The 27,713-nt window shown below is 39.1% G+C and overlaps 1 protein-coding gene across 8 annotated transcripts in view; it reads left to right on the plus strand.

Moving 5' to 3' along the window:
* The window catches only part of Cd47 (CD47 molecule), a 50,750-nt gene that overhangs the window by 14,664 nt on the left and 8,373 nt on the right, over positions 1–27,713 (plus strand). For all 8 annotated transcript variants that reach the window (XR_011373551.1, XR_011373550.1, XM_070030302.1 and 5 more), the window contains exons 2-7: positions 1,224–1,571; positions 9,735–9,824; positions 21,452–21,559; positions 22,664–22,759; positions 24,304–24,396; positions 25,767–25,859. Coding sequence is in view for 6 of the 8 variants with exons in the window: in XM_070030302.1 (XP_069886403.1) it covers positions 1,224–1,571; positions 9,735–9,824; positions 21,452–21,559; positions 22,664–22,759; positions 24,304–24,396; positions 25,767–25,859 (828 nt within the window). In the remaining 2 variants the exon portion in view is untranslated. The remainder of the gene's footprint in view (positions 1–1,223; positions 1,572–9,734; positions 9,825–21,451; positions 21,560–22,663; positions 22,760–24,303; positions 24,397–25,766; positions 25,860–27,713) is intronic.

Below are 27,713 nucleotides of genomic sequence, written 5' to 3' on the forward strand. Positions count from 1 at the left end.
GGTTTCAACTTAATCCTTGGTTTTCTGAGTGGTTCAGGTTTCAGAGAGGAAGAAACAGTTCTAATTTACCTTTGGAAATTGCCTGTAGCTCAGTAAAACATGGAGCTGGGAAAATGTCATTCAATTGTATGTAATCCTTTGTAAGACTTGTATACCAAACATCTGTTGCTATATATTTTGCAGTAGGGAAATAGCCACAGAGAATATTTTTTTCTTATTAGTATTCTCAAGAGTTTTCATCCTGGTGGAAAGATGTGATTTGATTCATCTGGCTTACTTTGTATATAAACTACAGTAGAACTGGCCACCTTTTTTTTTTTTTTTTGAAATGCAACATGAGGGAAGAGATAAATTTCATATCAGTTTAACAAGTTCTATTTAGAAGAAGTATATAGAAGTTGAACAGAATATAATGCTTTAGTTTGCTTTTCTGTTCAAAAATTTCCATGGTAAGGACAGTATTTTTCTGACTTATATCAGTAGGCAGAAATGATTACTTCAGAGCTTTCAAAGCTAGATGCTATACCTTGCATGTTCTAACACAATTGCTGATTTTACTTCCAAGATTCATGGTACTGTATAGTTTCTATGTCTGAGAATGATAAGGAAGTTACAGTGTTGTCTACCAGCTGTGCATGTTAATATGGAATGATTTTTTTTAATCTTTGAAGCTAATGAACAGTAAAATCTTAGTTTGCTATGCAGCCCTCAATGAAAGCATTTACTGTGAGATTTCTGTTTTCTCTTTTCCCAAATAATGACATTTTCCCAAGTTGCTGCCTTTTGAATCACTATCTATACATTTAATGCATTTTTGGTATTATATGATCCTTCAAATCACCAAAGTTAAGACAGTACAGTAAGGAAAATTAATGATCAAAAATGCCAGTTGCTCTAACATCATCATAATATTATTTCATTACATATAGTAACACTGATGATTGCAATCTTTATTTAATAATAATAATTAGAAGTCCAGCACTGATGGCTCACATCTACAATCCTTGCTACTAAGAATTCATTTTTGTTTTTTCCCTTGTTGACCTTGGTCATTGCTACATGGCTTGTTTGAAGGAACAATTGAAGCATTGTTCTTCATCTTAAGGATTTGAACACACCTATGATTTATGGTACTTATCTTTATAGTATTGTCATGTTTGTAGTTTCAACCTTTATACTCTTGTCATAATTAATGAAATACTTCTGTTTTTTATCCTTTCTAGGTTCAGCTCAGCTACTATTCGATAAGACCAGACTAGTAGAATACACCAGTTGCAATGAAACCGTTGTCATCCCGTGCTTTGTCACTAACGTGGGAGCACAAAACCCTGGGGAAATGTTTGTGAAGTGGAAATTCAACAGAACATACATTTTCATCTATGATGGCAGCCGAAACAATTCTACTGCAGATAGCAACTTTTCTAGTGCCAAAATCTCGGTCTCAGAATTAATCAAAGGAGATGCATCTTTGAAGTTGGATAAGGCTGATGCCGTTGTAGGAAACTATACATGTGAAGTAACAGAATTAAGTAGAGAAGGCGAAACAGTTGTGGAACTAAAGTATCGTGTTGGTAAGTGATGTCGTTTGGAGATTGTCTATCCCCTTTGAAACTTGTATTGAAACTTGAATGTCACTGTGGCAGTTTGGGGAAACGGGGCCTGGAAGAGGTGGTTACATCATTGAGACAGTTAAGCCTTTCTCAAGGGAATGAGTAAGTCATGGGAGGGAGGGGGTTGTTGTAAAGCAAGCCCCCACCCCTGTGCGATACATTGGCTTCCTATTCTGTCCTTCTCCATGTGATGAGGCAGCACAAGGCTTTTAGAGCTGGACAGATTTGATGCCAGTCTCTGACTTGTCAGCTTAAGAACCATGAGCCTTGGGCTGGGCTGTATAGCTCAGTGGCAAAGCGCTTCCCTAGCAAGTGCAACGTCCTGGGTTCGATCCCCAGTACCAAAAAAGAAAAGACAAAAAAAATACAGTTTAAAAAAAAAAGAACCATGAGCCAAAGTAAAGCTCCCACCCAGTATTCTGTCCTCACAAAGAAAATAGACTTAAGGAAGATAGTAAGATTTCTATGGACATTCCTTTTTATTTCTCCTGCTACATCTGACGCTATTAGAAAGTAAGTAAAATGGAACTAGAAACTCCTTTGAACCTAAAAGCACACTGTTAACAGTAAGTGCTGATGTAGTAATTAGCACCCCTTTAACATGAATTCTATCTTATTTGCTCCTCTGCTTTCACAATAAAATCTATTGAAGGTTTGTTCATTTGTATATCCTGTGGTTCTCAAACTCTTGATCTGAAGACTCTTCTGTTTGGTTGCTGGATCCTGGGTAATCTACTCTGCATTTCCATTGATGCCATCAAAAGTACCTTTTGGGCCTCTTTTCAGTTAACCACTTTTAATTTTAATTTGTTTTGCTTTGTGTAAAGCAAATTAAACAAAAACTGGGTGAGGGTTGTGGAAGTCCAGCTCCCGGTACAGGGAACGGATGGAGGAACAATAGATTAAAGATGAGGTTATTGTGGATGATTCCTGGAGGTTTCTGGGCTAATCCTTTCTCTTGGTGTTCTTTTCCTTAACCAAGATACAGGGGAAGGACTAGGAACCCAACTGAACTGGGAATTGGCTTGGTGTTACACACTGAATCTACCCTCTGTAAACTAAGGGTTGGTGAGTTGGTACATCAACAATATTAGCTGAAGTTTCTTTCTTATTTGTTTCATCCTGTGCTAGCTTAAACCATACACAAGGACATTCTGACTTTTTTGGGGGGAGTGAGAGAAGGACTTAAACTCTGGGCCTAGGTACTGTCCCTGGACTCTTCAGCTCAAGGTGAGCACTCTACCACTTGAGCCACAGCGCCACTTCCAGTTTTCTGGTAATTAAATGGGGATAAGAGTCTCACAGACTTTCCTGCTCAGGCTGGCTTTGAACCTGAATCCTCAGATCTCAGCTTCCTGAGTACCTAGGATTACAGGCGTGAGCCACCGGCGCCCAGCATCATTCTGACTTTTTTAAAGCTCTGTTTAGAGTCACCAGGGATTACTGGTCTTGCGATTGACCATACTTTGAGAACCAAGATGCCCTAGGTTCTAGAATAGTTCAGTTGGGTCATCTCATTTTCTTCTGTCCTGGCTTTTATTGTTATAAAATGTCTGTTTGCAGATTGGGAATTGGTATTTAAATTTAATTTGATGAAATATTTTGACATAGCTTGGGTCTTGAAGCAGGAGTTCTGAATAACATATTCTGTTTGGCAACTTAACCCATTCACCTATATGATCCCAAGCAGTTACTACACTGAGTGGCCTCATCATGAAATGAGGATGAAAGTGCAGCTGGTTTTATGATCTACTGAATCCGGCAGCAAATGAGATCCTTCCTGTGGAAATTCTTGGCAAACCTATGTGTGTGTGTTGAAAATGTTGTTTGTTTTCCTAGGATATTTATTTTATCAGCTAGCAAATTGCTGAAGCTTCCTGGAATACAATATTGGAAGATTGAGAAACGGATAGGGGCAGACCAATAGACAAGGAGAATTTGGAAGGCTTCTCTGCTCAGAAGTGTCACTCACATTATATTACTACCATTGATATTTGGGTCAAGGAACGCTCTTAAACATGTCCCTTTGAGGAAGGGTCTAATCCGTTAGCTGTATACACTAGGATAGCTAGAGGGAGACATTCTTACCCCTAGTGGAAGTTTGGTTAGAGACCTTGCAATCTCAAGGGACTGAAAGAACAAGACATGGGGATTGGTGACTTGGGAGGTGATGTGGGGGACTGCTAATAAAAAATAAGAGAATTAGGGCTGGGAAGGTGGCTCAGTGGTAGAGAGCTTGCCTTGCATGCATGAGGCCCTGGGTTCGATTCCTTAGCACCACATAAGCAGGAAAAAAAAAGCCAGAAGTGGCGCTGTGGCTCGAGTGGTAGAGTGCTAGCCTTGAGCTGAAGAGCTGAGGGACAGCGCCCAGGCCCAGAATTCAGGCCCCACGACCGGACCCACCCCTCCCCGCCAAAAAAATAAGAGAATTAAACAGCCAGAAAATACAATGAAGGTGTATAGAGAAGGAATGCTTGTAGCCCAGATAAAGACAACTTTTATAATTTTGTATGTAATTGTATTTTATCTTTCTGTGTTTTCTAAATATCCTATGGAAATAAGAGATAGGTTTACTTTTGGAAGGACCATTAAAATGATAAAATTTTACTTATTACAGAGAATTCTACAAGAGGTGTGAGACATGGCTTTATGCCTATCTTTTTACAATAATTATTTCACAGGAAGAGTCAAAAACAAGTGCTGTGTGCCTTTCATCTAGTTCCTGCAATGGTCACATCTTACACAACTGTAGCAGTATCAAAACTGGGAAGTTAACAATGTGTGTCACTTCTGTGTGTCTGTATTCGTGTGACCACTACTGCCTTAGGATTTTGAGCTGTTGAGCACCACCTCGGCCTCATGCTAACTCTTTAGAACCCCCTCCCCCCACCTTCACCTACCCTTAGCCAGGAAAGCACTGATTTGTCCTCCGTATCTGTCATTTCATTGTTCCAAAATATCGATGACATTGTACAAGATGACCTATTGAGATGACTTTTGGCTTTTTCATTCGGCAAATGCCTTTGAGATCTATCCAAGTAGCAATAGATAATCGTTATTTTTCTTGTTTTATTTCTGGCTCATTCTTGTTTTTGTTTTTTGTTTTTCCTGCAGAATAGTAATCTATGATGTGGGCTTATCATAGTGTATCACATGCCTGTTGCAGGTCACTTTGATGATTTCCAATTTGGGGTTGACAAATTGTGTTTTAAACAATTGTGTTCAGGTTTTTGCTTAGATGTATTCTATTTCTCTGTGATCAGAACCTATGTGTGTGTGATTATTGTGTTAAATAGTAAGTACATGCTTCGTGTTTTTAAAGGACTGAACAGTGATTTGGAGTGCCATTCCATAGTAAAAGTAGTCTAGTTTTTCTGTCTTTGCCATGATCACATGTCACTATTTTACAACCATTTTTTTTGCCAGTCCTGAGGCGTGAACTCTGGGCCTGAGTTGATTTTTTTTTTTTTTATTTTACAGATAGGGTCCAAAATCATTGCAAGTATTACCTGATTGGGCCAACTTTCTCTTCCTCAAAGATAACCTCTCTTTGTGAACTTTAACTAACTATAGGTCTTAATCACATCAGGAAACACACTGTTCCAGGTGATACAAAATACTCCCGGAAAAAAATCCAACATATTGGGCTCAGTGGTAGAGCGCTTGCCTTGCATGCCTGAGGCCCTGGGTTCGATTCCTCAGCACCACATAAGCAAAAAGAAAAAAAGCTGGAAGTGGCACTGTGACTCAAGTGGTAGAGCGCTAGCCTTGAGCTGAAGAGCTGAGGGATAGCACCCAGGCCCAGAGTTCAGGCCCCATGACTGGACCCAAAAAAAAAAAATCTATATGAGAATGAAATCCTAACCAGAGAATAATAAAAATATATACTGAGACTGGGAAGGTGGCTCAGTTGTAGAGTGCTTGCCTTGCATGCATGAGGCCCTGGGTTCGATTCCTCAGTACCACATAAGCAAAAAAGAAAAAAACCGGAAGTGGCGCTGTGGGTCAAGTGGTAGAGCGCTAGCCTTGAGCTGAAGGGCTGAGGGACAGCGCCCAGGCCCAGAGTTCAGGACTCATGACCGGACCCAAAAAAAACCAAAAAACAAAAAACAACATATTCACAGTCTCACAAATGGGAGAGTAAGGACACAAGGCAAGTGTTGGCTATATTAGTGGAGGTTTGCATATGGAGAGACATAGTTGATTGGAGACATCCATTTATCTTTTTAAGTTGTCTTATTATAATTCAGACAAAAAGAAGTGAGAGGTCCTGAACTTGGAATAATCAGGGAGTGGGAGCTTGGGGAGTGGGAGGGCAGAGTTGTTGTCCCTGCTTGGGTAGAATAAGAATGTGAGTAGCTATGATTACATTGCCTAATCCTGAGGTGGAAATATATCTTAGACTGTTCTTAAGCCATTTTGTGCTTAATTTATTTTCTTAGTCCCATAGAAATTCAGAGCTGAAAGGGATCTTACAGAAGTATTGTGTCTTGTGCTCCCATGAGAGAATACGAGTTAATACCATCTGACAATACTTCATCACAAATCAACAGCTTAATAGACATATGAGTGATTTTATATGAAACGTAGGGATCCCATCCCAGCATCTCAAATGGTTCCTTTTTGTTATTGTTTTCGGTTTGTTTGTTTTTGACATAGGTCCCATGCTTCAACCTCCTGTCTGTGATTGGAGCCATGTACAACCATATCTAGCTCAATTGATTCTTTTTTTTTTGTTTTGCTAGTCCTGGGGCTTGAACTTAGGACCTGGGCACTGTACCTGAGCTTCTTTTGCTCAAGGCTAGCACTCCACCACTTTGAGCCACAGTGCTACCTCTGGCTTTTTCTGTATACGTGGTACTGATGAATCAAACCCAAGGCTTCATGCGTGCTAGGCAAGCACTCTATCACTAAGCCACACTCCCGGTCCCTCAGTTGATTCTTAAATATACAATTCCATAATTCTCAATTTTTTTTCCTACCATGACAAATTAGAGAGAAAGGTTACACATTGTGGTAAGAGATAAACTAGCAGTGATCTGAAACTGAGATTCACGGCCACCCCTCACCTCTCCTAATTACCATCAAGAAATGGAACTGTGAAACTAAGATTCACAATCATCCACCACTCCTCTTAACCCTCATCAGGTAATCCTGGCATGGTCATTAAAGGGGAGAATGTATGAAGCTTGAGTAAACCCTCACATGATTTTGATGAGCTGCAGCTAAGAATCCCTTAGACAACAATATTTTGTCACACTTTTGTCTCATTGAAATATCCTCTTCTAGTTCTTATCATTTTTCCATAGAATCTGGAAGCCATCCAGTAGCCATCTCGTCGTCTTCTTTATCAATTACTTTTCTCACCACATCCTAGGCCATTGGCCATTCCAAGTTGTTACCTACAAACTTGACATGAACAGACACTGTAAAGTCTCAAGGTTTTGGTCTATTATCAGGCAGGTCCAGGTCTTCCTGATGCCCAGCTAGAATGTGTTATCTTGTAATTCTCACTCACTGGAGGGCTTCTGTATGTCTCTCAAGTTTATTCTTGTCTAGGGTAAAGTCTGCAATTATTTCAACCATTGCTGCTGGTTTCTGGATCCCAATTCTTGACTTCCTTCTTTTGAGCAATTCTCTGTTGCAACGTTAAATATTACACATAAAACTGAACTCAGGGCAGCATTTGTTGGTGACATCCTCCAACCTCTCAAGGTGATTTCTGTCATTACTTTCTGACATGTCCTGCTTCTCTGATCCATTCTCCGTATGACTGCCAAATTTTCTTTGAAGTCACTTATCACTGCTCTTAGAATAAAATCCAAATCCTCTGAACAAGCTGTGAAGATCCAACACAATCTTGCTCCAGCATACCCTCACCGCCTGATCCCACATCACTAAATTCCAGACACAGTGGCCATCATCTGGCTCCTTGAACTGCTCTTCCTTTGGCTAAGTCCTTTTCACCCACGACTCTGCTCCAGTTCCCCCGCTGGGGTCTTTTTCCAGGGTCTGTTTTTCTACTTCAACACCACCTGGAGTTCAGGGCCACTTACTGCTCACTCACTGGTTACCTAGAGGAGATCCTACCTGTGGTGGATTTTCAATGAATGCTCATTGGTTGAATAAAAAAATGTATGATGGGCTAGAGTTGGAAAAAAATCATTGGTTCATAGGTTTCTATTAATATATCCCAAGACTGTTTCATTGTGTAGGGCGAGAAGTCAGTGAAAAGATATTTCACTGTCAACACATCTTGAATATGAGATCAGACATTGGCTGAAGAGGTAGAACCAACCCAACTAGATATGGATGCGAGAGAAAATGAGTGACTGGAGAAATGGAGTCACCACTATGAAATGAGGAAACTAAGAGGAGAGGTTGGTGGATGAGTTAAGAGGAGGATAATGAGAATGCGTTTGGAATATGAAAGCATATGATCCTTACAGTTCTCAATTCCCCCTGCCTCTGTTTCCTCATCTTTGAGTTCTCATTATTATGAGGATTTGAGAGTAGACAACTCAAAGCAAAATACAGAAGAAGTGGATAAGGAGAAATAAATTGATTAAGCAGAGTTATTAGGCTGTGAAAGTTTTGAGTTTTGGTTATGAAAACCTAAGTCTTAAGTAAAAACGTTCCCTGATTAATTTTAGGCTGTACCAAGTATATGTTGTTTTTTATAGGATGGCATCCAGTCATGAAGCTAGAAATTAAGCTATTGATTTAGAATATCTAAGAACATCTCTGTCACTATAGATAGTCATCATATGAGCATCAAAAATCACATTTTATTTACCAGCTCAACATCTTCTGACTATTGTAATCTTTACCAGCAAACACGGTGGGTCTCTGTTCTGGGCAGGGCAAAATGGCGGATTCTGAAAAGCTAATGTCACCATGATAAAATTTATAATGTGAGCATTTACTGGATTTAACATCATACACTTTGTATGGGAAATACATGGCTGTCATTATCGAGTTGAAACCCCACGGAGCTCCTCCTAGGCTGATGCTGAGGGCAGGGAAGGGAAGGATTGAAGGGAGAGGGGGATTTTCAACAACAGTACTTGCTCAGGACTGTGTCCAAAGGGAAGCTTCAGGGAGTACATCTCCCCTGCCCAGGTAGATGTTCCAGTGCATGTACTTGCTTTGTTGTTAGAGAAGAAATCTCATACAGCCTTAAGGGCTTATGAGATAGAATTAAACGTATTGTGTTAAGTTTCAACAAATCTTATTTGAAGTCTTAAAATCACAATTTCCTTTATACTAGATATGTAGATCTATTTTACTCTATGAGTAACATATGACCCACTTTACAAAACGTTGTTCCTTAATAAGCTAACCCCTCTTATATTTGATGAGTCTTTCTGAAGCCTAATTATTCACAAATAAACATCCGTTTCAGAGACAGGTTGAAAGATAGTGGAGCTCATCTCTCTTGGTCTTACTCAGAGTAAGGGGAGGGACACATTGGTCCCAAAACTCTCTCTGTGTCCCCTGTCCATCTCTGCAAACACACTTCAGTGTTAGAAGTAACCTGAGCACTTAATATTGAGCATCCAGCACAGAATAATACTTTCAGTTATTAGTGACTTGGTGAGAGCCCACTTTTGTTTTAAACCGTAGGCTATGTTAACCATGTCCAAGTTCCAAGAGTCCTTCAAGATGGAGGTTGTTATTTCTGGGTAGCACCTGAGGACACTGAACATCAGAGGTGTGTTCAGCTGCAGATTGTGCAAAAAGTCAAGTTTCACACTGGGGGCAGCATGGCCGTAGAATTTTATTCCCAGCTGCTGTACTGTGCTGTCCTTCATGCGGGGTGGAGAAATGGGGTGAGAAATACTTAGTTAATTGTAGCTTTGGGTATCTTAAGGAACAGTTATTATATGAGTAGTGTGTGTGTGTGTGTGTGTGTGTGTGTGTGTGTGTGTGTGTGTGTGTGTGTGTGTGTGTGTGTGTAATTGGTTTTCTGTGTGTGTGTGTGAGAGAGAGAGAGAAGGCAAACTAAACCCATAGGTTTAGTGAGCCTTTCCTGTATATAAAGAAAGATGTATTTGAGACCCTTATCAATATTTAAAGTGATTATACTCAACACTAATGGTGATTTTTGTTCTTTCTCCTCAGTTTCCTGGTTTTCTCCAAATGAAAATATTCTCATTGTTATTTTCCCAATTTTGGCTATACTTCTGTTCTGGGGACAGTTTGGTCTTTTAAGTAAGTATTTATTTCTATTTTTCATTTGTGTTTGGTGATGAACTTGTTATTTCTAGCAGGCAATGTGCCTGAAATGTTCTGTGTAAGTTCATTGTGTTAGGATGTGATTATTGTGATAAATAGGAATGTGCAGTTGGAATGTTAATAGTCTTCTGGAAGCATGTAGTATTCTGTAGTTTGCTGAAGTCCACTGATCTCCTAAAGAAAGTGACTTTTTGATAAGTGGCTGTTCCATTTCATCTATGCAGCACAAATGGTGGTCTGGCCACAAAGGACTTACTTGTGTAATCCTGGCTACTCAGGAGGTTAAGATATGAGAATCTCAGTTTGAAGCCAGCCTGGGCAGGAAAGGTTGTGAGATTCATATTTCCAATTATCCAGCAAAAAACTGGAAGTGGAGCCATGGTTTATGTGGTAGAGTGCTAGCCTTGAGTGAAAAAGCTCAGGGACAGTACTTAAGCCCTGAATTCAAGCCCTAATACCTGCACCAAAAAGAGGAAAAAGAAAATAAAAGAGTACATGCTGGAAACCTTAAGCCCGCACATCATTTTCATACTACATGTGTCGTCTTGTCTGGCACAGAGATAGTATGCAGGGCTTGGCTTGAGTGAGGATTCTCTGGTGCTTTAGGATGCCCCTAGCCTGGCTTCCCAGAGTGACTTTCTTCATAGACTTCTGTTCACCTGTGGAAAAGCCCTTTTGCATCATGCTAATCCTTGATGCAGCTGGGGAGAGCTGTGTCTTTCATATCCATTTGGCAAGATAGTCATCTAGCCAAACCCTGAGGGCAAATGTCCATGCTCTACCAGATTTAGCACCAGCAGTCTGGAATTGTCACCAGAAGGTAAATCATTCCATGCATTTTGGGGTTAATGTTTATACTCAGCCGTATTTCTAAGTTTGTGAAGGAAATTCATTAATTAGTGAAGTACTGAGGTGTCAGTTTAAACTTTTAAACTTTTACAATATAAGATGTATTTGTATGCTGGCTGTTGCTTCCTGAAGCAGTCATTGAAGGCCAGAAAACAACCATACAGGCAAGGAGTAAATAAAGCTGATTTAATTTATTCTGCAATCTTTAGGAAAGTGAACACCATAGTGGATGGGCCTGTTGTAAATAAGAGAAGTTTCCTTTCGTTGGGAGTAGAAGCTGTGTGCATCCTCGGTGATACATAGAAATGGAAGAGAGATGGCTGATGTATTTTTGGAGCTTTTTATCAATGTACAGCACTCTGGAAATACTCTTTCCAGATACATTCTCACCCTGAGTCTACAATGCAAAAAAGTGGGGGGAAAGGCTGATAATGGCAACTGCCAAGACATTTCAAAATATTACCTTCAAGATAGTATCTAGACTTTCCTCAGAAGTTACCTTAGGATGTCTGTAAGCCTTGTATTTGAAGAAAAGGATTGGTAAACATTAGGGTCTGCTCAGTCATCATCAGTGTTAAGGAGATTTTTTTTTTACTATACTGGAGAAGCCAGAGCTCTAAGGGCTAAAATCACACAGTTAGGCAGGGAACTGCTTTTTATGTGTGTGTGTGCTATACTTGCACTTGCACTCATGACCTTGAGCTTTTACTTGGATTTTTTTCCTACCCTCACAGCTGGCACTCTACCACTTGAGCCACAGTTCTACTTCTGACTTCTTCCTGGTTAATTGGAGATAAAAGTCTCATGGATTGGTCTCCCCAGGCTAGCTCAGAACTCTTAATTCTCATATATCTTAATCTCCTGCGTAGCCACTACTATAAGCACAGACCATCAGTGCCTGACAGAGCAGCCTTTTTGTTAAGATCATAAAACTATTTCACATTCACGTGATTTGATTGGGTTAGTAGAACAAATCTACTGATCCTGGCATTATCATTAATGACATTGTGTTTGGTAGACTGAAAAATGTGGCTACATTTTTTGCAAAGTAAACTTGAACATTTTTCCTGAGTTAAAAAATTAATACAGGCCAGACTCCAGTGGCTCACATCTGTAATCCTAGCTTCTCAGGAGGTTGACATCTTATAATCGTAGTTCAAAATCCACTAGGGCAGCAAAAAATCAGAAGTGGAGGTGTGGTGCAAGTGGTAGAATACTAACTTGAGGGAAAAGCTAAGGAACAAGCACCCTGACTGAGTTCTGAGTTCAAGCTCCATTACTGGCACACACCAAAAAGTAACGTATTTCTCTATGTATTGATGGGAGTTGATTCCAGGATCTTACTTGTATAAAATACACAGCATTCCATTAACCTACATATCCATTTGTGTGTTTCAAACATCTATAGATTACTTTTAGTACCTCATGAAGTGTAAATGCTTTACACATATTAGTTATTTTATGTTATTTAGTAAGTAAGGACAGGGAGAAAACTCTGTTACATATGCTACATATACATATATATCTTTTATTTTTAATATTTTCAATTTACTCGAGATTGAATCTGTTGATATGGAACTAACAGACACTGAGGGCAAGCCATGCGTATCACTTTAGAACAGGTTGTCCAATCTAGAAAGTTACAGGAAAAAAAAATCATCTACAGTCTCTATACTTAGAAATAAACTATTGATATCATCTAGTGCATTTCCTACTTCCTTTTGTTTCTTTTTCTGTTCTTGTTTCCTTTAAAAAAGAAAAAGAAAAAACGAAAATGGTAAATGGATTCTTGACTTATGTACTTGTAGCTCCCCATTTTTCTTGTTATGATTACTTAGCTCACCTTGATGAGTGTTAAAATGGTTTCCAATCCATTTGATACTCTGAAAGTAACTCCACTGAGGGTGTGTGAGCTAGAGACAGCAATGATGTTTCAAGCCACTCGATACTCCTGCAGCGTGTTCCAGAACCTTTGTGTCATTACTAGGACTGCACACAAGCGTACCTGCCTTTCACTTCAGAGTCCTGACCACGTCACACTCCTAAATCCTTTGCTGATTTTCTGGGTGAGAAAAGATCTTATTTTAATTTCCACTTTTGTCTTGGTGAGTTTGAATTTTTTTGTAGCTTTTCTACCACTCATAGTTTAAGGAATGTGTTTATGAACCAAAAAAGTATTTTGATGGAAATTTTTATCCTGACTCGTCTTAAACAAGTAAATGTGGCTTATGTGTGTAGAAGCAGAACCTCTATACTTGATTTTTGCTGCCTGGATTCACATTTAAAGGTGACGATTGCGAGGATAGCTCTCTGATGGATAGGCATGGTGCCATCTGCTCTACACCTTACCTCACATTCATTTCTCTGGGAGCAGGTGCTATAGTTATTCCCATTTTGTAGACAAGAAACTGATGGAGTCACACAACTCTTTCCTGTAGTCCTGGGGTTTGCAAGTGCTATTTACCATTGTTCTGTCCTGCCCGCCCCATGTGAATGGATGCAGCTGTTAGTGATAGAGCCGAGTGTTGACCTTATTTGTTTCTTTATGCTACTGGCACAGTGCTGGGCTCAGGGATAAATGCTTGCTGTGTGGAAGTGAGCCACATTGCCACCTCTGGCTTTGCCTCACATGTCAAACCTCATAGCTGAGGAGACCTGTGTGTCTGGTGCCTGATTAGGATCGAACTTTTCTTTTGGTGCACCTCTCATCTTACAAAAACACATCCTGGTTATGGTCTAGGCATCTTTGGAGATTTCTACTTCTCCTGAACTTTTTCTGACCACTATTTATGACCATTCTTGGCTACCATTTTCTCTCAGTGGTTTTTCTAGCTCTACATGTCTTTGTGGTCCAGTAGGAAGGCTAGTCCTTTGCTAGGCTAAAATTTCCCTAAAGAGAGCAAATCAAGTCCTTACTTTGAGACGCCTTTCCTCACACTGGAGCTGTGCCTAGCATTGAGTCTCAGGAAGGAAGAAGCCTGGGAGGACTTCTCAGCCTCTGGAACATGCCAGTACTTGGCAAGCCCCAGACCACATTTGGAAAACAAAGTTCTCTTAAAAGGAAACTGTTACTAAATATTTTTGCCTCAGGCTCACAAACATTTAAGACAAGTCTTGCTGCTTAGCAAATAAATCACATATCACCAGCATCAAATACTGAAACTGAACCAAGAGTGTTGCTTTCTGACACTTTGTTTTTGTTCTGAATTGAAGTGACTCAGAGTTTGTCACTCCACTAACATTAACTTCAATAATTAAGTCCCAAGCTGCTTTGCAGGGTCTTCTTTCTTATTCTTTAATATCATAACAGGCTCTGTCATTTAGGTGGCTGATAATTTCAAATGCTGCCCACCTTGTCCTCTAGCTCCTGAGAGGTTGAGATCCAGTGAGAAGAAGAGCTTGCTGACATTCTGTAGCTCTGTCATAGGCCTTTATTCCTTTTTTCCCTTTCCTTGAATTTTTGTTGCATGTAGAAAGCTTTGCTGCTTTGCATAAAACTGAGATCATGAACATGTCTACATAAACTGAAACTTTGCAGTTTACTAATGAACTGGAAAACATTGCTGTTTAAACTCTTTGTCAATATATAAAAAAAATGAAAACTAATATTTAGTCCGCAGTAAATCAAAGCATTAAAACCAGGGGGAAATTTTCTCAATCATAGTTCGAACAGTGTAGGATTCCTGTTTGGATACAGGGCAATCATTGTTTCTGTGCCTAGGTGAATTATCAGACTACTTCCTAAGTTTGGATTCCCTGCCAGTGGGTTACCCTTTGCTCTTTCAGCTTCATGAAAACAGTCTGGGAATGCCTTTGATTTGCTGGGCTCTTGTGATTTTTGTTTTCTTTGCTAGAGTCACTTCCTCTGGGATAGCTTCATTCTATTTGTCATTCACCTCTCAGTGGCCTCATTCATGCTGGTGAGTTCACCTGCACTGAGCTGCTCTGGCTGCGCCTTGAGAGGCTCCCACATAGCAACAGTGTCCGCTTACCCATAGCAGCTGATTTTCTGCGACTCCACTTAGAGTCTATTCAGATTTCACACTCAGAATTCTTTCTTCTTTACTGTTGGTTTGTTTTTGGTTTGGGGTTTTGGCAGTCAGTACTAGTGTTTGACCTGAAAGTCTTTCACTTGCTAGATAGATGCGCTACTGCTGTACTCCTAAGCCACCCATCCAGCCCTTTATTGTACTAGTATTTGGGGGATAAAGTACCACTTTCTGTCTGGACATGCACCTAGTCAATAATCCACCTATTTGGGGCATCCTGTTGTAGCTAGGATGATGCACACTTGCCACCCCTCCCAGCTTCTTTGGAGTTGAGATGGAGTTTCATGGACATTTCTGCCTAAGCTGGAACTACAGTCCTGATCTCAGTCTCCCGTGTAGTTTGAGAAGGCAGATACTTGCCGCCCACTCCAGGCTTCTTTCTGTTGAAGTAGGATCTTGTGGGTTTTGCTGCCTAGCTTGGCCTTGAATCTTGATCTTTCCAATTCCAGCCTTCCAAGTAGCTAGGATTACAGGCAGGAGCCACTGACTCTCACTTATCAGTTCTTTGCTCTTTCATCTTTCTTGCCCAGTTTCCTCTTTTGATAATGTATTATCGCTGGGAGGCAAGGAGATAACAGGGCCGTGCACTTGGCTATCTGTGCATGAACTGAATAATAGACATGCAGTGACTGGTCACCAGCATTCTTCAAAAGGAGTGACATAGCCCATCAGTAACTGTGATGCACACTGCACTTCTGCTGTTCATGGAGTCGTTTGTGGGCTTAAGAAATAGCACAAAGTCTGTACTTGATGTAGTTTCGTTATTCGGTTACTGAATTTTGGTGACTGCATTTTGGGTGACTCATGTTATTTAATTAAACCACAGTCACAAGGATTTCTGCATGTCAGAACCATGCCAAGTAAGGACTATTGTGATTTATTTCAAGTTGTGTATTCTAGACATGTTTCATTTTCTCTTCCAACTCTGGCATCCCAACTCAGGATTATTCAAGGATTTTTGTTACTATTCAGAGGTGTTTAAATATTCCCATAAAATTATTGTTGGGAAGTAGAAGGAAATAAATTTCCATTAGCCAGGTATGATAGCTCATCCCTGTAATTCTGGCTACCCAAGAGGCAGACACTGGGAAGATTGTAAAAAAAAAAACAAAAAAGTAATACTCCATCTCAGCCATCAAGCTGATCATGATGGAACATAGCTGTAATCCCAGCTGTGTAGGAGGCATAGATATGGAGGATCCCAGTCTGAGGCCATCCCTAAAAAAAAACTCAATCTGGAAAAATAAATACTAAAATCAAAAAGAAGCATGATTCAGGTGGTAGAGTGTGAACCCCTAAGTTCAGACCCCAGTACAACCAAAAAATAAGTAACTAAGAAAATCAATCAATCAATAAGTAAATAAATAAATATCACAATAGCCTTGAGATTCTACTGTGTTCTGAAGTCCTGATGTGAGTCTTAGCTTGTCAAGTAAAGTTGGCCCTGAAATCACATTTAAAAGAATTGCAACAGCAGATTCACCTGAGGAAGTAAGGACATACACTAGGTTGTACTGGATGTTTCTCTCCAAGAAGGTAACAACATTCCAATAAATATTATTTCAGTGGATCATTTTGTGGCCTAGTTGATGACTTCTGGCATTAGGACTTTAGGTTACCAAGGTAAATGTGAACTCTTACCTGATGGCCTTGACTTTGGTCCCATCCACATACCGGTCACATTCTGGAAGTACATTATGGAGTTATCCACTGTAGGTCACACTTATTCTGGAAGTACATTATGGAGTTATCCACTGTAGGTCACACTTAACTTGTTTATGGAAATGGAGCTACTCATTCCTTGGCACTTTCCAAATCCAGACCTCCTAACTCCTCTGAAACCTTCCACAGGACCAGAGTACTTCAGACCAAAAGGAAAATTCATCCGAAAATTCATTGCTCTTCATTTATATTTAAATGCGTAGTACCCAAAGCCTAGCTGTTTTTATTCCTAGGTCCTATGGGCAGGAAATGTGATGTTTATTTAGTATTCATTTTGATACAATTGTTTCATCAGAGAAGTTGGTAGGATTTGTTTCGTAATGATTTTACTTGCCAGAAGGCAAGTAGGATAGTTTCTAATTGGCAATTCACTTTTCTCTAGCATTGCATTTTCACAAAGCCTTCATTTGTGTGTATATGTGTTTTAAATGAGTGCTAAGCGTTTAAAATTGTAATTCAAATAATATTTTAAATGAGATTATAATGTGATTTTAAAAGTTATCAGATGTTCTTTATCCTACATTGAAAATAATATTGGTTTATAGCTCAATAGATTCCAAAAGGATTCTAAATTGCTTTTCTACAGTTATCAGAAAACAGTACTTTATGATCTATTCTTAATCTGACACGCATTTTATCTCACTGGTAAGCCTTTCCACCACTTCAGTTACTGTTTTCTGAATGTCATGTCTTGAGCAGTACTGAATTCTGGGATTTGGGTTTTTGCCAGGTAGACCACAGTTTAGGTGGACCTGTGTCCTATCAAATCTAGTCTTTAGGGCATCATAAAAATTTAACATGATAAACCTGATTTTGTCTGCATGTTGGTTTGGTAATTGTACTACATTTTATCAGCTACAACTTGTTTTCTACCCTATGTATGGTCTGTATCAGTCATAAAGGAATCAGATCAATCTTGAATTATGACTCTTCTATTCATGTCATTGGAATATAACATCACTTTGTCACATGAATTTGAAAGATTGACTACATGAGAAACCTTTATTAGACTAGATCAGACTTTCATCTAGGAATATCCAATACTGGCTTTGACTCATGCACACCCACCTGCACAACAGAAACAACATTAAATAACCACTGGAATGAATGTAAGGAGCATGAGGCCTGCCTGTGTGTGCCTTTTTTGTGCACCATAGTGGATGTCATATGGCTTGAGAGTGCTAGCATATTATTGTTGGAGAAAATCTTCTTGTTCTTTAAATTTGATTAATAACAATGCCTAGTACAATGTAGCTACATAGTAGATCTTTGTAGAACAAGAACCTAACACATTTTTAAGCAGAAGAAAAACACAGTGTATTGACAGCTTACATCTACAACACTAGCTACTCAGGAGGCTGAGATCCGAGAATCACAGTTTGAAGGTATCCTGAGCAGACAGATCTGACAGATTCTTGTCCCCAAATAACTAGCAAAAAAATCATAACTGGTAGAGCTCCAGTCATGATTTAAAAAGTTTAACGAGCTCAAGGTCCTGAGATCAGTCCCCAGTAATAGCACAAAAGAAAGAGGAAATGATGATGAGGAGGGACAGGAAAATTAAAATTTTTCTCACAATAAAAAAAATTAAATTCTTAATTTGTTGTTATAAAAAAACAGCCTATTGTGCCAGGCATGGTGATGCATTCCTGTAATTTCAGCACCCTGGAGGCAGAGGCTGGGAGATCTGTTTGAGGCCAGCTTGGCTTACATAACAAGTTGAAGACCAACTTAGGCTACATACGAAGACCCTGTCTCCAGACAACACAAAAATATCATATTGTGACTTCTGATGTTCCTGTATAGCAACATTAAGGTTATAGGTTTTAGTTAAAAGTATAAATAGCATTATTTCTCATTTATTTCTGTATTGATTTCAATAATTTTAGAGCCGGGCGCTGGTGGGTCACGCCTGTAATCCTAGCTACTCAGGAGGCTGAGATCTGAGGATCACGGTTCAAAGCCAGTTTGTTAAAATCCTTATAAATCTGCAGATTTTTAAAAATTATACATATTGTCTTGCTAATCAGCCAAAAAGAATCAAGACTTTTGATAAGAGCTGCCGTTAAGACTACATTAAATTATTTTTATGTTGTTGTTAAGTGTTTGGGGAATTATTTGAATATATTTTCTTTATCATGTTTAATGTTCTAATAAACTTAATAATAAATGAGGTTAAATCCATTTATTAAAGGACAAGAAAAGGTCACCAGTGAAAAGCCTTTGTAATTATTCGGTTCCATGGCATTGTAGAGTAACTGAGAGAATTGGCAATTGAGCAAACAGTGAGATACCTTCCCAATACTTGCTGGGGGACTTGGTGAACTGTGGCAATTGTGAGCAAAGAATACAAGCTAAAAGATTCCTTATAAAATAGTTCACTGAAGGAAACATAGACCTTCCTTTCATTTAAGTAGAACTTACTAATAAATGTGTTGCAAACAGCTGTTTATTAGAAGGAAAAGTTTAAGATAACCTTAAAAATAAGTAGTAATTGAAGCAACCCATAAGATCTAAAGCTTTCTCCAAGAGACAGTATACTTACACTCAAAGGGTAAAGGCCATTTTAGATTGTAGGATTTTGTGGCATTTTATTTTTGTTGGTATGGTTTGCCTTATATCTCTCTTTTTTTTTTTTTTGGTCCGGTCGTGGGGCCTGAACTCTGGGCCTGGGCGCTGTCCCTCAGCTCTTCAGCTCAAGGCTAGCGCTCTACCCCTTGAGCCACAGCGCCACTTCCGGCTTTTTTCTTTTTGCTTATGTAGTGCTGAGGAATAGAACCCAGGGCCTCAGTCATGCAAGGCAAGCACTCTACCACTGAGCCACCTTCCCAGCCCCTACTAGCAGCTTTTCTAAGCCTGAAGGGACTGGATTATATGTGAGGTCCAAACTCTTATTTTTGTTAAGAATGTCATAATCAGCCTTTTGCATGCAATTAGACTAGCCTAAAATATAAATTCTTGTTGCTTGATCTTAGTGACTCTTTCATATATTGAATTAAACCTGGAAGAGTCATTAATGGATATTTGATAGTGAGGTACATTTGCAGTAGCTTCTATTTTAGAAACCTTTTGCAGAACTTTCAAGCTGTAGTTAGATAACAATATACATGAGATTAAAATGAAAGCATGACATATATCTAGAGGAAATTTCCTGACTTCTTTTGATCTGTGAATTCAATTTCATGCTAGATGGTATCTGAGCCTAGAAATGGGAAAGCTGTGAAAACCATGCCATAAAAGGAGGCAGGGATAAGACTGAGTGGGAGTCACCTAAACTCCAGATCTGGGTGAAGGTAGCAAATGAAATCAAACCTTGGGGAACTCACCATAGGATGCTTTCTGGTTACTGTGGATTTCTCATTTCTCATGTGGGTGTGAGTCATTCAGCTTCACAGAATATTATTGCTTAGACCTCTGTCTCCTCCTAAACAGACTACAGTTGGTGTACTGAAGTTTGAATAGGCAGAGATTCAGAATATTCTTCTGAGGCCCATATTACACCATACGCATAGATTTTTGTCACGGCCATTTAGGCATTTATTTGTTGATTTTCTTATGTTTAATCTGTGCATCATTTTAGTAGAGGAAAAATACAGCATTTGCAATATCTCCCCCCTTAGGACAGTCAGCCATTGATTTCTAGCATGGAAAATATCCCTGTGTGGGTGGGCATGTAACAGAATTTCAATCTCTCAGTCTGACTCTTAAGTTAACAATGTTAGGTTAACAATTGGCAAAAAATTAATCTTGATACCAGTGGGAAAAAAAGGCCACTGGAAAATAAAAGATAATATTCTTAGGCCTGTTCATTACATCATTCCCTCAGGGAAATAACAATAAACCCAGCATCAGCAACAGTAACACAAATGATGCATCCCGTTGAGTTTGTGGTTTTATTTTTAATAGACTATTTCAGGTGAAAGTTTTAAGCCTGTGTCTCTGTCATGATTTTACAAGGTGGTAATTTTTCCCATGTTCTGTTTTGTTCAGAACTAAATGTTCATTATTTCCAGATGTTTTACTAATTTTGCATATGGAGAAACTTAATTCTCTGCTAATTAACAAGCTATTCCCCATCAACAAAATGTATATCAGTGTTATCTCCTCAGTCAGGGGTGGGTTGCTCATCAGGGGACACTGATAAGTCTAACAGCATTTTGATTACCATTACTGGGGAACTACCTAATGTGTAGCGTCCACAGATCCCACTCAATGTTCTGTAATGCACAAGCAACCCCCACAGGGAAACCTAACCCAAACCAACTTATATCTAAAAGTATATAAATGTGTCATTTAAGAAAGTCTGCTTTTGCCAGGTGCCAGTGGCTCATACCTGTCATCCTAGCTACTAGCTACTCAGAGAGCTGAGATATGAAGATTACACTTCAAAGCCCAACTGGGCAGGAAAGTTTGTGAGACTCCTATCTCCAATAAAAACTACCAAAAAAGCCAAAATATGGAGCTGTGGCTCAAGTGGTAGAGCAATAACCTTGAACAAAAGAAGCTCAGGGACAGTGCCCAGGCCTTGAGTTCAAGCTCTAGGATTGGTATGTGCAAGTGCGCGTGTGCGCGTTCTCTCTCTCTCTCTCTCTCTCTCTCTCTCTCTCTCTCTCTCTCTCTCTCTCTCTCTCTCCCTCTCTCTCTCTCTCTCTCTCTTTCTCTCTGTCTCTCTGTCTTTCTGTCTCTCTGTCTCTCTCTGTCTCTGTCTCTGTCTCTCTGTCTCTCTCTTTCTCTCTCTGTCTCTCTGTCTCTCTGTCTCTCTCTGTCTCTCTCTCTGTCTCTCTCTCTCTCTCACACACACACACACACACAATATATATATAGCAAAGCCTGCTATATATTTCCAAAGAACAAGTAATCCTGTGATATGAAGGAGTTGTTTCCTCAAGATTACGCAATTGCAGTGACCTGTTCCTTTGTCTTTTCAATGGCTTCCCTTGTGATTGAGTTTATATTTATATAATTCTTTCTTTTCCTTTTAAGCACTTAAATACAAATCCAACCGTACAAATAGGAAAATCATCCTCTTACTCATTGCTGGAGTGGTCCTCACCGCAATTGTTATTGTTGGAGCCATTCTCTTCATCCCAGGTAAGCTATATAGGTATTTGAGGGATGAGGGATTCAGGACTGATGTCAGAAGTCCTTCCAAGAGGGAATTATAACAGGTTATGGCAAGTAGGTTGGCTTCAAATGATAGAAATCATCTCACTGCTGTGGAAGCCCTAAGTGAATTAACAGTCATCAGGATCTCACCCCTCTCCGTGATCTAAGGGCCAAACTATTCTGCCGCTTCTAGCTTCAGATATTTGCAGACAGTCTGAACATTCCTTAGTGGTGACATCAGAGCTTCCTCTCTGCTCTGTGGTCACACTGTCTCCTCCTCTCCTCTGCTTTTTTGTGCACCTGTGTCCAATCTCCCTCTGTCTCTCATTCACAAGGTCATTTGTCACTGGGAGAGGACTACCATTTAATTTAGAGTAAGTCCTCCTTCAGGATCCTAAGTCAAAACTTTTAGCATATGATGCAAGTTTTGCCATGTAAGGTAATATTTCTGGTGTCTAGGCAGTGGGAGAAATGAATATCCTTAGGACTGACATGCAACTCATTATAGAGGCAAACTTCATTGTCCAAGATGCGGAAATGGGAAGGACCACGGGAACTGTATCTGTCTGAGGTGGGGGGTGGAAGTGTGAGTGGGAAACAAGGGAAGGAACACCTGAAAGAAAGGCAAAAACAAGCTGTGATTTCAAGTAGTAGGATCCCTGAGAATAGCACTGAGACTGAAGTGTAACTGTAGTGGTTAGGAACATGGATCTAACAGCTGTATTTGCATCTGCATTTGGTGAGGACCTGGGGAAGAGATGAAATCAGAAGACAGCTTGAAAGAGCAATGATTTCACTTTGGGACAGATTGACTATCACAAAGGAAGGAAATGGTAAAAGATGACTAAGGCTTGTCATCTGGAATTCTTGAAGGTTAGGAAGGAGGTAGCGCTATCCAAGGGCTCAATGTGAAAATTCAGTTGGTCTTAAGTCATTGAAAATAATTGCTCATCCCATGGGAATTTTGGAGCAGTTTTAAGTCTTTCATAGCTTATAATTCTAGTTCTGAGATTAACTAATCAGTCAAGTACCTGCACTTCACAAAGAAGTATGTAAGAAAATACGGTAAATATTCTTCTTTATTAACAGGAGAATATTCAGTAAAGAATGCATCTGGCCTTGGTCTCATTGTAATTTCTACCGGAATAGTATTAATATTACTTCAGTACAATGTGTTTATGGCAGGTGAGTATCTTACAGCATGATTTTACCTACCTTTTCATTTTAAAATGGCACTCAGTGAAAATGTTTTTGTGTATTTTTTTAGTAACTTAACAGAAGCTGGTTTAAAGATTGTCTATTATATCATTAGTGGAATTTCCTATACAGATTGGTTTTAAGGTTATCACAATATTCAAGACAATTAATTATTTTATAGAAAATTTTCCTACATTTTGATGCCATTTGGCATAACGTTAAAGTTTGCTATGTAGTGTTGAATGGTTATTACATCACTTTTGTAGTTTTTTTTTTTTTTTTTTTTTGCGGGGGGGTCCGGTCATGGGCCTGAACTCTGGACCTGGGCGTTGTCCCTCAGCTCTTCAGCTCAAGCCTAGCACTCTACTACTTGAGCCACAGTGCCACTTCCGGCTTTTTTTCTTTTTGCTTATGTGGTGCTGAGGAATTGAACCCAGGGCCTCAGGCATGCAAGGCAAGTACTCTACCACTCCCAGCCCCTCACTTTTGTAGTTATAAGTAGATGTTAAAAGCACTCTTTTAGGGGGTTAGTTTTATCAAAATACAAATACACTATAAGGAAATAACCACAGTGAAAGTTCCTTAGGCAATATGTGTTCTTTTTTTAAAGCATGTTTTCTTTTTCTGCTTATTCTCTATAGAAGACTCGTTCTACAAGATGGGTGATAAATCACAAAAAGTAGAAACATTTTTCAGCTATTGGAAAATCTTGACACTGCCTTTAAAAGATAGTATAAAGCCAGGTGCTGGTGGCTCATGCTTGTAATCCTAGCTACTCAGGAGGCTGAGATCTGAGGATCACCATTCAAAGCCAGCCGAGGCAGTAAAGTCTGTAGGAATCTTATCATCAGAAAACCAAAAGTGAAGCTGTGGCTCAAAGTGGTATAGTGCTAGCCTTGAGCAAAAAAGAGCTCAGGGACAGCGCCCAGGCCCTGAGTTAAAGTCCCATAACTGATGACAAAAAAGAGATAGTATGAATATCCTCTCTGTAATCAACATTATGATCTTTGAATTATAAGAACAAACACCCAGCATATTTGTTGTTACTATCAAAGAATCCCACTTAATAGTGGGTCTTAGAGTCTCTATGTAGCTTGCTGTCCTATCAATTTACGATAAGATCTCAGATCTTCCAGGTGCACAAAATAGCAGTCATGGTGTTCATAATCACATTTGTTAATAACTCTCTCCCCCAGACCAACTTTGTGAGCTGGAGGAAAAGCCAGGGTCATCAGCCCTTCATGAAAGAAAATACACAAACATGGTCAATGCAGCATTTTGTTCTCTAATCCGGGCAAAAACTGCTTGTCCTGCTCAGTTAACTGTGACAGTAAAAGGCTGCAGGAGTATAACTGGAGCAGACACTTGATTAGAAGGGCTAGGGCACTGGAAAAACCTTTACTATCTGACAAGAACCTGCAGCCAGCGTTTGGTTATAAGATCTTACCTTGATTGGCACAGAGGCTAGCAGGAGTGACTGCTTCATCGATATTCCCTTCGTGCTTCACTAATGTTCTTTTTCCTTCCCACAGCTTTTGGGATGGCCTCCTTCACCATTGCTATATTGATCACTCAGGTGCTGGGCTGTGTGCTTGCTATGGTTGGACTGTGTCTTTGTATGTTTGGTAAGAGTCACGTTCTTCTGCAGGCCCAATTTGGATTTCTATTGGATAAGGTTTTCCCTTTTTTTTTTCTCCCTTGTTCTTTTTTTGAGAGCAGTTTTACTTGCACAGCTAACCTGGATTTCTGTACTCTCCCACCCCTTCCTTTCACAAACCCCACACAGCCATAGCCTCCCATAACATCACACCAGACTGGTACATTTGTTATAACCAATAAGTCAAGATGGAACCATTAGATGTCAGTGACCGATCTATAATGACACCTACAACACTCCCCTCCCACCCCACCATGGTCAAATCATACAGAATAGATTCGCTACCCTGACACTCCTGTGTCCCACTTTTATCTCTGTCTCTCCTTCCAAACCCCTGGCAACACTGACCTATTTACAGTCCCTACAGTTTTACATTTTCCAACATGTCTCAAAGTTGGACTCATATTGTCCATATGAGCTTTTTATGGGCTTCTTTTACTTAGAAATAATCTCAATTCCTCCATGTCTTTTTCACATCGTGATTGCTCCCATGCTTTGTAGTGCTGAATAATCTTCTATCATAGGAAGCTGCCATCCTCTTTTATGCATTCGCCTATTGCAGAATGTCCTGGTGATTTTCAGTTTCTTGTGAGTGCGAATAAAGCATTCATAAACATCCATCCACAAGTTTTTATGTGAAGATGGATTTTCAACTCATTTGGGGAAATCCCAAACACTGTAATTTCTTAATGCTGTGCCAAACACCATTAGCCTTGCAGTAAACTACCAAACTCCATTTGCTACTACCACTAAGGAGTGCAAATTCTGTTTCTTCACACACTTTGCAGAATTTGGTTTGGTGGGCTTTTCTGTCTTAATTCATTTCCCCCCAGAGAGAGCAACAGTTTCTACCTTGCTTGAAGAATGTGGGCAATATTTGGCTTGTGAGTTGATTGTTCTAACAGCCAAACTGTTATTCCTATAATTACAGAAGAACTTTTACAGTACCACGCTCCAGTTGATTGGAGGATTAGATTTTGTACACCATTGTCCACTTTATTGTCCTGGTACAATAAGTTGATTCAGGAGCAGAAAGACTTACTTATTATAATATGGAATTATTTCACTGAAGTTAATAATGGATATAATTTTTATTATCTGTAGATGTAAAGCATTTTTATTTATTGATCATTAGGACACAGCTTCGTCTAATTCTTTATGCTTGGATTAGCTCAGTAGGGAAGCTAGCACTTGCCTAACATGGGAGAGGCCCTGGTTTCAATCCCTAGGACCACAAAAAAATAAACAAAAACGAAAAACTATTGATAAGAGTTTTTGTTGATACCATTAAAACATTCTATAGGCACTTCTAATGGGAGATTTCATTTGTTTCTACAGCATGTGTACCAGTGCATGGCCCACTATTGATTTCAGGTTTGGGCATCATAGCTCTAGCAGAATTACTTGGACTAGTTTATATGAAGTTTGTGGGTAAGTCAAAATTATTTTTGCTCTCCTCTGCTGAGAATTTCAGATATATAACTTAGAAAATACTCTTAGTAGGTTTTTCCAATTTAAACCCAAAGAAATGTATTAATAGCTTTAACAATAAGAAATAAGTCAGAATAGAGGTCATAAAAGAGGGTAATGAATAAAATAAATGAATAAAAGAGGCTCATGAATTAATGAAAAGTCCAAATTATAAGCTATCTTAAAAGAAATTGAATGTAGGCTTGGTGATGCACATCTGTAATCCTAGCAACTCAGGAGATGGAGATTAGGAAAGATCATGGGTCTAAGGCCAGGCAGGAGAAAAAGGTTAACAAAACCCTACCTCAGCAAATAAAGCAGACATAGTAGTATGTCCCTATAATCCAAGCCATATACTTCAGAAAATGGTGGTCTGAATAATCCTAGATGAAAAATAACTAAAACTAATACGATTAGCAGTGTGGTTCTACCTCAGTTCTACCTGAGTTCAAATTCAGTACCACCAAAACAAAAAACAACAAAAATGAAATAAAAACAAATAAACGTAGAAGCCAAAACAATAACCATAAACTGAAGAAAAAGGTTGGCTTTGTGTTTTAGAATGTATAGAATTTTTCATGCTAAGTTCAGGGACCGGTCTTGGGAGAGAGAGTTCTTGAGTCAAGGAGTGTTTAGGATCTTGTCAATCTAGGCATACTGTGAGAAATTTGTTTCCTATATCACATTATTTCCAAGTTTAAATTTGTAGCCTTCATTGTAATTTTAAAGAGTATGACTGTGACTTTCACTTCCTGTGGGCTTTTTGTTTTTAAGGTTTAGTCCTTTTCGAAGGTTTCATTTTAATTACTAGAAACGAGTCTTTAATGTCTTTTTTTTTCTATTTCTGTGGGAGAGCTTGGCAGAGTCAATTTCTCACTATCTTTCCTTTTACGTAGTTCAAACATAACACCCTAAGAAGATAGAAATTGGACAGTAAAATCTGTCATGAGTTTAAAGTGCCTGAGTTTAAAGCAAAGTTAAAACCAATATAGTAAAAAATAATAATAATAAGATTTTACACTTTGGAAGTCAATTCTTCCTAAGTGTGGTATTACCTTCATTATCTCCAACCCTAGTATTCTGTCAGTTATCAAATAACGAATTTTTGCCTAGCTTTATTTTTTAATATATAGAGAGAAGTACATGCTTTTTCTAGTGTCTGAAACTATTATGTTGTCATATGTAACATGTTCTCAACAATATTGTTCAAGAATCTCCCTTCAAAATATTTTATGAAGTAAACTGAACTCTAAAGCAAACTCCATCATTCGCTAGAATAATGAAAAGTCACAAGTACATGAAGTTATTTATATAAAATCCATTTCTGGCTTATCTTGCTGTGTATTTCTGAACTTTACTGTGTGTTTCTAAAAATTAATGGAAAAACTGAATTATTGTAGTTGAGAAATTTCTATAGACTTTCAAAGAGATTTTACCTTTGTTTCTGAGCGTCATCTCTTGACTGATACTTCAATTTGATTCTGTTACCTATTTCCTCCCTTTAATTCAGGCTTATTAGATAAACAATTAAACCGCTCAACCAAAAATCTTAAGTACCTTGAGTGGATGTGTTCCTGAGTCTTAGTTGATGCTCAGTGAAAATTTCTAATTTCATGTCACAGAAGTCCTTAAAACACAGCTAAGACATCTGGAGCAGAGTGGCATTCCATGGTAGTGACGAGAGTCTTGAATGCTGATAGGTTCTATTTCCGTCGACTCTCCCAATCAGCCTGTGTCTGGTCTGGAAGGACGATGCTGCTGATTTGGTTGCTCCCCTGAATACATAAAAGCAGTATGTGACCTGCAGGGTTTGTA

Source organism: Dipodomys merriami, unplaced genomic scaffold (assembly GCF_024711535.1).
Source record: "Dipodomys merriami isolate MVZ:Mamm:240054 unplaced genomic scaffold, mDipMer1.0.p SCAF_2, whole genome shotgun sequence".
NCBI classification, from domain to species: Eukaryota; Metazoa; Chordata; class Mammalia; order Rodentia; family Heteromyidae; genus Dipodomys; species Dipodomys merriami.